The 11274-nt window shown below is 52.8% G+C and overlaps 1 protein-coding gene and 1 non-coding gene across 5 annotated transcripts; one reads left to right on the top strand and one right to left on the bottom strand.

The window, feature by feature from the left end:
* The first annotated feature begins 463 nt into the window (after positions 1-463).
* Positions 464-10868, top strand: REM1 (RRAD and GEM like GTPase 1). 4 transcript variants are annotated; one of them, XM_085003492.1, is made up of 5 exons: positions 464-851; positions 1426-1966; positions 3036-3118; positions 8279-8480; positions 10256-10868. In XM_085003492.1, the coding sequence occupies exons 2-5, from the start codon at positions 1627-1629 to the stop codon at positions 10525-10527; spliced, it is 897 nt and encodes a 298-aa protein (XP_084859618.1). In that variant the 5' UTR covers positions 464-851; positions 1426-1626; the 3' UTR covers positions 10528-10868. The 4 variants fall into 4 exon arrangements, with proteins under 4 accessions (XP_084859618.1, XP_013838680.2, XP_005654299.3 ...); XM_013983226.3 differs by having other exon boundaries at positions 464-560; XM_005654242.4 differs by having other exon boundaries at positions 464-560; positions 1596-1966.
* On the bottom strand, positions 2075-2135 carry MIR7140 (microRNA mir-7140). Its single transcript, NR_128456.1, has one exon. It is a non-coding gene; the product is annotated as a microRNA mir-7140 (primary transcript).
* Positions 10869-11274: the final 406 nt, after the last annotated feature.

The raw sequence follows: 11274 nt of genomic DNA on the forward strand, positions 1-11274 counted from the left end.
TCAAAATTAATTCCCCATCCAAAGCAGAGTTTCTCAAAGCGGGGTCTATGAACTCTGCACCAGACTCAACTTGCATACTTGTTTAAAATGCAGATTCCCAAAACTCTCGGCCAGGGCTGCTGAATCTGCCTCTCTTGCAGGCTGGGACCTGGAATCTGAATATTTAACAAGTTGCCCAAGCGTTTTTTGTGAAAGCTAAAAGCTGGTATGCCCCATTGCTGGAAAGGATAGATGAGAATGCAGAGGGATCCGGACTCAGGAATTCTGAACCCCCATCCTTCCCCCCTTTCGCCCCCCCAACCCCCGCCCCTGGTAAAGGACTTGAAGCAACTGGTCAGTAGACCTCTGCGAAAAATCATTCAGCGGCCAAGGCCTTGGGGCGGAGACCCCGGGGCTGCCCTCACGGGGCGGGGCTCGACGGGGCGGGGTCGCGGCTCCTCCCCCAACCAGGGCGGCGGGGCTGGACCGGCCCGAGGGGCTGCGCGCCGAGGCGGTGGTACAGCCTGGAGCACCCAGCTGCTGCGGGCGGCCGGGGACCCTGGACCCCTCCTCACACTGAGGTAAAGGCCCGTGAATCCTGCCACCAACTTAGTTAAGTTGGAGCGGAGTTCGCCAGGCGCCTGTATGGGGGGGTGGGGGTGGGGGTGGGGGCCGGGAGGTTCTGTGGCGCAGTCAGGGGTTGAGGGGGGCTCAAACCCACACCCTTAAATGAGGATCCCTGGATCTGGACCCCGGAGAGTGAGGCAGTCTGGGACAAGTAACCCTCCAAGGATCGGGGGACTCACACCCAGGACCGCAGGCTGGGGAAGCTCGTACTCACACTCCGGGAATGACATGCCCTCCTGGGCCGGGTAGGTCCCCTCTCCACCTCCCCACCCCCGCCAGGACCCCTTCCTATCACCAAACCTGGGGCCTGGCCGCCTCGAAGCCCCCGCCCCGCAACAGCAGCTGGAGGCCGTCGCGCCAGCCGCTCCTGAATTTTTCACGGAGGGGGCGGGCCGGACACGCCGTTCCCATGGCACCGGGGCGCTCGGGTTTCAACCCGGTGGGAACCCCCAGACCCCTTTGCCTTTGGAGTACTAAGCCGCCCCTCCGGCCACTTCCTCAGCTCTTGAGGGATCGGGCTGCGGAAGTGAATCCCCCCAGGGGCTCTCAGCCCTCCTCTGCACCTCCCTACCCAAACCGAACCGTGGGGAAGAGACCAGTGGGAAAGAGGAGGACAGGGAATCCAAGTGTTCTTCACGATCGTGGGCCTCATGTCCTGAATCGCAGGGGCAGCTCAGTGTTCATGCGGGTGTGGACATCCCACGCGCGGCTGCCCGCTGCCTCTCTGTGTGTCATGGGGAGTGGGTCATCTTCAAGGCATAAGAAATGGTCTCTGGTGTGCATGCATGTGTGTGTTTCACACTCACTCACCCCTCCCAGCCTGACCCAGGTTCGCTCTAGACCAGAAGCCAGAAAGCCCCCACCCAGGAGGATCTGAGGCGCCTCCTCCTCCCATGTAAACAAGAAGGGGTTCAGCAGCTCATCCGGACCCTGCAGAAGAAGGGGCTCAAAGCACCTGGCTAACCACCCACTCCTCCTTCTTGCCCAAGAAAGGAAGGAAGGAAGCCCTGCTTCCCAAGGATGACACTAAACACTCAGCAAGAAGGAAAGACCCCCCTTCGTCGGCGAGCCAGCACTCCACTGCCCCTGTCGGCCCGGGGCCACCAGCCTGGCCTCTTGGGCACAGCATCTTCCACACGATCCCAGCATCCCCGACTGGGCCAATCAGCCTCCCTCAATCCCCCCAACCGGCAACGTTCACCTGCTCCCAGCGGCTGGTCCTCTGAATCCAGCGACTCTGAAGGCTCCTGGGAAGCCCTCTACCGTGTGGTACTGCTCGGAGATCCTGGCGTAGGGAAGACCAGCCTGGCCAACCTCTTTGCGGGAAAGCAAGAGCGGGACCTCCATGAACCGCTGGGAGGTAGGGAGCCTGTGGGCTGGGCTGGGATGTGGTCAAAGGAGTGAAGTCACTGTCATCTGGGCACCAAGAGTTGACAACAGTCAAGAACAGTTGTACAGCTCATGCACTGCTCAACTCTAAGGGGCATCATTCACAGAGACTATGAAGTGAATGATGCCCCCTTGAGTTGTGTAGGGCACAGCCTGCACAAGGATCTACAGGAGGGAAATTCCTTAAATAGTGAGTGAGAATTTTGCCAGTTTCTCACAGATGAGAGGTATATGATTCCTTTCCATGGCATAACGGAAGCAACTCTGAGTTCCATGAGTCTGAAGGGTAAAGAAATGGTGGGCCCCCTCCCAATTCTCAGATCCTCCCCGCCCCACAGACAACCAGCCATCCATGCTCCCCATGATCTGCAGCCAAACTAAGATGCTGCCCCAAATGCAGACTCCCGGACACTAAGTTCTGGGCCCTGGGTTCCTCTATTCCCAAGAGATGCAGTGAGCTGAGAGGGATGGGGGGGGGGGGGTCCCAGGATGGTGGGAAACAGGACAAAGACAGAGGACATGAAGATGAGTCCCGGATCAGCTAAGAGGACCCAGGGGGAGTAGGGAGAGGGGTCAAAGGCAGAGAGGAAGTGGGGACACCCTGACCAGGCCCTTTCTCCAGCCTTGACCCCCTAGGAGTGAGAACCCATATGAGAGATGGACCTGTACACCTGTATGTGTGAGAGGTGGGGAGACAGACCCAAAGAGGGTAACATGACCTGCCCGAAGCACATGGGAAGCCAAGGACAGAGCGGGACTGGGAGAATTCCCAGCCCAACTTTAAGCCCATCACTCACACTCATTCAATCAACCAAACCAACAAAGCCTTTCTCAGTACCTACTGTGTGCCAGGTACTCTGCCAGCAGCTAGGGAAACACAGGCTCCTCATGGTGCTTCTTAACCTATTGGGAGAGACAGACATCAAACAAGCATGGTGAGCACTTGCAGGAGGTGTGACTGGAAAAAGGGGCTAGGGAGGCCTACCCTCTCCCCAGGCCTGTATCTCCTCCCTGAAATCCGGCTCTTTTCTGGGTTGCAGAAGATGTGTATGAGAGGACCCTCACGGTGGATGGAGAGGACACCACGCTGCTGGTCATGGACACCTGGGAGGCTGAGAAACCGGTATGGCACAGCAAGCAGGATTTGGAGGGAGGGGCGCTGAGGCTAACACCAGATCCCTGTCCCTTCCTAGGATGCTGCAAAGCAGGGACAGTGCAGGGCCCATCTTCAGCACCGCCTCCCCCCCCGCCCCCCGCCCCAAACCCACAGCTTCTAAGCAGCCTTTCCAGCCAAAGATAGAAAGTCCTCACGACCCTGACCCCCTTTTCTCACTCCATTGACCCCCCTCCTTACAGCCCTCCCGGGAGGTGCTTCTCCCCCTGCAAATCTCCACCCCCATCCCACTCCACCCACCCACACTGTGCGAGGGAAAGAACACCAGCTTTAGCCTGAGGTCCAACCCCCTCTTCCTTTGTCTTACCTATTGGCTTTGTGCAACTGACTTACCCATGCTGAGCTTCAGTTTTCTCACTTGATAAATGCGTGGATCATTCCTTCCTTCCTTACCAGCTGGTTTTGGGGGGGGTTGTTTTGGTTTTGTTTTGCTTTTTAGGGCGGCACTCATGGCATGTGGAGAGTCCCAGGCTAGGGGTCGAATAAGACCTACAGCTGCCGGCCACAGCCACACCAGATCTGAGCTGTGTCTGTGACCTACACCACAGCTCATGGCAACACCAGATCCCACCCCCCCCCACCGCCGACCCACTGAGCGAGGCCAGGGATTGAACCCTCATCCTCGTGGATAGTAGTTGGATTTGTTTCCTCTGCATCACAATGGGAACTCCCCAGCTGTTTTTGTTTTTGTTTTTGTTTTTGTTTTAAGTTCGTACACAGTTTCACAGAGGTAAATACAGTTTGGAGCATGAAAAAATGCTGAACGAGTGAAGAATTGTAAATAACAATAATTCCTATTAATCATAACGTGGTAGCTAATAAAAAAAAATGAGTCAATAAAGAGGATATCAAAGGATGTCCTCCGCTAGCACATTCCAAAGCGAGAAGACAGCTTCTGTCAGGGACATGTTCCCATTATGCTTTTCTTATCTGGTTTGAGTTGTCTTTTTTTTTTCTTACAATACAGGTAATACATGTTCATTGTAGAACTATGAAGAAATAAAACTAAGCAAAAAAAAAGCATCTAAAATTCGCCTTGGGAGTTCCCATTGTGGCTCAATGGGTTAAGAACTCAACTAGTATCCAGGAGGATGCAGGTTGGATCCCTGGACTCTCTCATTGGGTTAAGGATCTGGCATTGCTACAAGCTGCGTTATAGGTCACAGATGTGGTTCAGATCCGGCATTGCTGTGGCTGTGGTGCAGGCTGGCAGCGGCGGCTCTGATTAGACCCCTAGCCTGGGAACTTCCATATTCCATAGGTGCAGCCCTACAAAGGAAAAAAAATAAGGGTTAAATTCACCTGGGATTCCATCTTTCTCAGGGGTAGGCCCCTTCCCTAACACTCAGGGAGGCCCTGCCCACAGGAAGGGGCTTCGGAGGTCAGTGTTGGATGACTGACAAGAATGGCTGACAGCTCTAGTGATTGGCCCAAAGGCCAGGGATGAAGGAGCTAGGGGACCAGTTCTTTAGCATAAAAGGAAACCAAGGCCCAAATGAGCATCATAATAATGATGATGATTCTTCTAAGAGCAGCTGACAGTTCTGGAGCACCCTGTGCTAAGTGCCAGCCCCTAAGTGTCAGCCCCTGGGCTAAGCACATCTATCATGACGTTCAGGCAAGACAGAAACTATACAGTGAATGTACTTCTGATTCCCACTCACTGATAAGTCAAGGCTCAGAGAGGTTAAGTAATGTGTCCAAAGTTCTGATAGCAAGTGGGATTCAAACACAGATCTCTAAGACCCCAAAGCCTGTACTCTTATGCACTAGGACTGCCTCCTCTCTATCCCGATTCAGAGCGTCATCTTCTGAACATCCAGCTGAGGTTCCCTCACTCATTTTTTATTAAGAAACACTGGCTGGATGGGCCAAGACATCCAGCAGTTATTAAGGCAGACATGTCCCCTTGCCTCATGGAGCTCAGATTGGTGAGGGAAGGTATGCTTTTTGGATGCAGCTGAGAAACCTATGGGGCAGAGTCAAGTGAATTAAGAAGAGTAATCATAGAGCTCCCTGGTGGCCTAGTGGTTAAGGACTTGGCATGGTTACTGAGGTGGCTCTGGTTCAATTCCTGGCCCAGGAACTTCCGTATGCTGTAGGCACGACCAAAGAAAGAAGAAGAAGAAAAAAAAAAAAAAAAAAAAAGGGAGTTCCCGTTGTGGTGCAGTGGAAACAAATCCGACTAGTAACCATGAGGTTGCAGGTTCAATCCCTGGTCTTGCTCAGTGGGTTAAGGACCCAGTGTTGCTGTGAGCTGTGGTGTAGGTCGCAGGCATGGCTCGGATCTGGCATTGCTGTGGCTATGGTGTAGGCCAGCAGCTATAGCTCCGATTCGACCCCTAGCCTGGGAACTTCCATATGCTGCGGGTGCAGCCCTAAACAGCAAAAAAAAAAAAAAAAAAAACCAGACTGGGATTCCCATTTGGGAGACAGAGTAGGAAAAGTACTGGACTGGAAGAATTGGAATTGTGTGCCCAGCTGGTTGTGTGGCCTTGATAAAGTTTTCTCTTCTCCTCTGGACCTTGATTTTCCTACAGTTTCCTCGTCTGCTGTCTGTGAAGGCAGTTCCCAAAGAGGGTCCATGCAGTAGCAGCCTTAATGAAATAAGCATCCATTCTTTCCATCCTTGGTCTAGATTTTTTTTTTATGTCAGAGAGGCAAAACTGGACAGAACTGAGAGTGCCACTGGCTCATCCAGTGGTAGCCTAGTGTGGCTGACCATCAGGGTCACCTGGAGGGTATAAAAATCAGATTCTTGAGTCTCAACCCAGACCTAATGAATTAGAACCTATAAAAATGGGGTTCTGGACTCTATATTTTTTGGCCTCGCCCATAGCATTCGGAAGTTCCTGGGTCAGGGATCGAACCCACACCACATTGGCAACCCAAGCCACTGAGGTGACAATGCCAGATCCTTAACCCACGGTATACACAGGAACTCTTGAACTCTCTTTTTCTAATCACACCCCCAAGGGGTTCTTACCCACCAATCCATGTACCAATTGGGTTCTATGATCCTAACACACAGCACATACTCCATAAATATTTGTGCAATGAATGAATGAAGGGTCAAGACCCACCCTCTCATCCTACAGATTAGAAAATTAAGACCCAGCGAGAGGACGGAACCTGTCCACAATCAAGGCTGAGAATCCAGAATGAGAACTCACATCTCTCTGACTCAGTTCAGGATTACTTGGCCTGGGGAAGGATCAGTATGTCTGTCAAGAACTCGCCCCCTTTGACAATGATGGTGTCCATGGATCCAATGCTTTCCTGCTTACCTACCTTATTATCAGAAAATCTGTCTGGTTTCTTTCGGCTCACAAACAGTGCTCCCATCACACTGGGCATTTCCCACTCCTGGCCCACTCTCTTCCCTCCTGCTCAGCCTGCTTATCCTGACCCCCCTCACCAGTCCTCTGTGAAACCCTCCCACACTCTGCCTGGTTGAGTTCCTTTGGCTTATCCCTGCCCTAACCCCCACCCCGTGACTCCTCCAGCCACTCACACATGCCTCTCTTAAGGGTACTCCAACTCTCCATTTCCATGGCACCCCCTTTCCGGACCATGAGCTTTTAGAAGGCAAGAACTGTGTCTTATTTATCACTTAAGAGGAGTTCCCACTGTGGCTCATTGGGTTAAGAACCCAACATAGTGTCCACGAGGATGTGGGTATGATCCCTGGCCTCATAGTGTCTGTGAGGATGTTAGATCCCTGGCCTCGCTCAGTGGGTTAACAGAGCAGTGGCGTAGGCTGCAGACAGAACTCCGATCCCACATTGCTGTGGCTGTGGCACAGGCCAGCAGCTGCAGCTCCAATTCGACTCCTAACGCAGGAACTCCCATATGCCGCAGGTGCCACCCTAAAAAGAAAAAAAGAAAATTGTTGCCCAACTGGTTCAGTCTCAGAGTGCGATCTCTAACAAAAGATCATCATCCAAAACAGAGTTTCAAAATTACCCCAGTTCTTTCCTCTTCAAGACTCCATTTCTTTTTCTTTTCTTTTTTTTTTTTTTTTCTGTCTTTTTTTCTTTTTGCCTTTTCTAGGGCCGCTCCCGCGGCACATGGAGGTTCCCAGGCTAGGGGTCGAATCGGAGCTGTAGCCGCCGGCCTACGCCAGAACCACAGCCATGCGGGATCTGAGCTGCATCTGTGACCTACACCACAGCTCACGGCAATGCCAGATCCTCAACCCACTGAGCGAGGCCAGGGACCAAACCTGCAACCTCATGCAACCTCATGGTTCCTAGTCGGACTCATTAACCACTGCGTCATGACAGGAACTCCAAGACTCCATTTCTTAAAATGCCCCGTTGCCTCTCCTGCCCCCTTCCCTTACACCCCACAGATGCTCCTTTGACTCTCCAAGACAGTCCAGAAAAATGCCTCCTCTAGAATCAGCCTCCTGTACCCCCTTCCCTCCCTTTTTTTCTCTTAACTCTGGACTGCCAAGGGCTAAAAGTACTGTCTAGCAAGACCATACCCTCCTCAAACCAGACAAAAGAGCTGAACAGGCAAAGCCAGAATCCTCCTTAGTAGGAATGGGAGCGAAATAAATCTTTTGTCACCAGTGCCCATCCTCCAGAAGGAACCAATGAATGAGAAATGGGGTGAGGTAGTGTCATTAGCCCCGTTTTTCTTTTTTTCTTTTTGGTCTTTTTAGGGCCACACCCACAGCATATGGAATTTCCCAGGCATGGGGTCAAATTGGAGCTACAGCTGCTGGCATATGCCACAGCCACCGCAACCTGGGATCCGGGCCGCATCTGCGACCTACACCACACCTCATGGCAACGCCAGATCCTTAACCCACTGAGCAAGGCCAGGGATCGAACCTGAATCCTCATGGATACTAGTCAGATTTGTTTCCCCTTGACCACAACTGGTACTCCCAGCCTAGTTTTCCAAGCAGAGAATTGAGGCTCAGAGAAGATGGGTGGTTTCCCACAGTGACACAGGGGATTGTAGCAGAATTTGTCCCCCAAACCTGTCCAGAGTATAAACCTCAGCCCTATCCCAACCCATCAGAGCACCCCATCCCCTTCTTTCTGAGCCAGGGCCTAGGCACCCTCTGAAGATGGGTCTGGGTCCCCTCCCCTACAGGATGATAGCTGGAGCCAGGAGTCATGCCTGCAGGTGGGCAGCGCCTACGTCATCGTGTACTCCATCGCAGACCGCGGCAGCTTCGAGAGTGCCTCTGAGCTCCGCATTCAGCTGCGGCGCACGCATCAGGCAGACCACGTGCCCATCATCCTGGTGGGCAACAAGGCGGACCTGGCACGCTGCCGGGAAGTCTCTGTGGAAGGTAAGCCCTCCCCTCCGCCCTCCTCCTCTGTCTTTCTCTCAGCCCTACTGTCACTGCTTCTCCAGCACTCTTCATCTCAGTGACTGTCAGGACCCCTTCCCTCCCGCACCACCACTCGCCCCACCCCACCCTCACCTCCATCCTGCATCTACTTGCCCAAGCCTATGAGCCGGAAACCATTCTTGCCTCCTCTCACTCCCCCCAAACTAGTCCCCACATCCTGTCAGGTCCACCTCCCTTAACCCCACAATCCCTCCCCACCCTCACCCCCATGCCCTCAGCCTCTGCCCCGTCCTGGCATTTCCACTTTAGCCTGGGCCATGCTTCTTATCCCCATTCAGTGGGTTTGCCCCACCAACTGCCAGAGTTTCCAGAACCAGATCTGACCTTGTTACATTGCTTAAAAATTCCCTCATGGCTCCCTTAGTCAGAGAGACTTTATTCACCAGGTACGACAGGCCCAGTGCCTATAAGCTTTTCAAGGGCTTACATGTGAGATCTAAAGAGGACAGTTATGAGCTCCAAAATACAGTGAGAAAATTATAAATTCAAATTTCAAAGAGTTTTAGTTCTCTCTAAAATGTAATATCGTGTCAGCCAGCAACTGCAAACCAAAATGTTTGAAGTTATATATAAATTGTATTTAAAGTGGGATGGGGAATAGCTTTTTTTTTTCTTTTTACAGCCACATCTGTGGCATATGGAAGTTCCTGGGCCAGGGGTCGATTCAGAGCTGCAGTAGGCTGCAACTTGCGGCAACTTAGCCCACTAAGCAAGGCCAGGGATCAAACCTGTATCCTCACAGAGACAATGTTGAGTCCTTAACCTGCTGAGCCACAATGGGAACTCCAGATGGGGAAGATCTTTTTTTTTTTTTTTTTTTTTTTTTGTCTTTTTGCTATTTCTTGGGCCGCTCCCTCGGCATATGGAGGTTCCCAGGATAGGGGTCGAATCGGAGCTGTAGCCACCGGCCTACGCCAGAGCCACAGCAACGCAGGATCCAAGCCGCGTCTGCAACCTACACCACAGCTCACGGCAACGCCGGATCTTAACCCACTGAGCAAGGGCAGGGACCGAACCCGCAACCTCATGGTTCCTAGTCGGATTCGTTAACCACTGCGCCACGACGGGAACTCCCAGATGGGGAAGATCTTAATACATCGGATGTATCAGGTGGGACCCATAAAGATATTAAAATGGCCCTATTCACAGGACAAAAATCTAAAAGATATGGAAACTGAGACCCAGAGCAGGGAAGCAAGTTTTACAGGGTCACCAGCCACTGAGGACTGGAACCCAGGCCCCTGAGGCCAGCCCAGTGGCACCCTAAAGATGGAAGACCATTTGCTTTATGAGCAGACATCCCCAAATTCCACAACACGATCTCCAGGAGATTTTGTTAAATCAAGGCTCTCAGGCCTCACCCAAACCTACCGCATCAGAATCTCTGTGGGTGGGCTCAGCAACCTGCATTTTAACATGCTCCCCCAAATAATTCTGATGCACAGATTAAGACCCCCTTACCTGACATTCAAGACCCTTCCACCTGTTCCCAGCCTCCCTCCCTGTCTTCCCAGCCTCATTCTACTAGCCAGTATCAATCACTAGCCTGTGAACTAACTCTTCAAAGCCGGGTCTGATCTCTGGCAAGCAGCACGAGGTAGGGGAAGGAAGAAAATATGCTTCCCCGTGGACACTGAACACACCTCTTGCTACCTTTGTCTCCTATTTCCGGTTCTGGCTCCGCCCCCTCGCGCCTGACCCCGCCCCCTCAGAGGGCCGCGCCTGCGCTGTGGTGTTTGACTGCAAATTCATCGAGACATCGGCCACGCTGCAGCACAACGTGACGGAGCTCTTCGAAGGCGTGGTCCGCCAACTGCGCTTGCGCCGCCGGGACCTCAGGGCCCAGGGGCCACCCACGCCACGACGGCGGGCAAGCCTTGGCCAGCGCGCTCGTCGCTTCTTGGCGCGCCTAGTGGCCCGTAGCGCCCGCCGCCAGGCACTTAAGGAGCGCTCCAAGTCTTGCCACAACCTGGCCGTGCTCTGAGGCTGCCAATCTGCCAGGGATAGCGGGACACGGGTGTACTCTAGGCTCCACCAATGCCGCCTAGGGGCAGAGTCCCGGTGACCTGGATTCTGAGTCGTGGGCCTTGCCCACCCACTGCCGCAATGGACAGAGCATCTCCCCCAGCCGCAATTTCACAGACTTCTGTGCCCTGGGAAAATGATGGACAGACTATGGGGCCAAAGCACAAATTGGGTTTTTTATATGGTGTGTGTCTTTTTGTAAGCAGTCTTCGTTGTCCTTGGGCTCTGGCCTACCCTCAGAAACCACCCCGTCCCAAACCACCCCCTCCCACCAATAAACCAGAAAGATGTCTAGTGTCAGTGCCCAGATCTCTTCTTTGGGGCTCTTCTAGGCGTCTCCATCTCCCACTCTCACATACACAGATTGCAGACCTAGTTAGCCTGCTGACCTGGGTGTCAGGGTTAATCCATTAAAATCACTGAACGAATTGTAGATTCAGGCCCATCTGCTAACCACTGGACACAGCCCCTGCCCAACACCCGTTTGAGCGAGACCCAGTGGAGCACAAACAACCACAGTTCAGAGCGATGACCTCCTACTTTCTCATTAACCCATTTTTTAGATTATAGATTCACAAAATATTTTCTGAAAGGAATCTCAGCACTCATCCTGGCCATAACATAGCTGGTGTTTTCGGGGAGCTGACTGGATTCTAAACTGTCACAACTATTAATCTTCACGTTTACTAGTTTAACAATGGAGGCA

This window comes from Sus scrofa, chromosome 17 (genome assembly GCF_054392235.1).
Source record: "Sus scrofa isolate SSC_HxYL_T2T_F1_AM1 chromosome 17, Sscrofa_HxYL_maternal_Yorkshire_Landrace_v2.0, whole genome shotgun sequence".
Lineage (NCBI taxonomy): Eukaryota > Metazoa > Chordata > Mammalia > Artiodactyla > Suidae > Sus > Sus scrofa.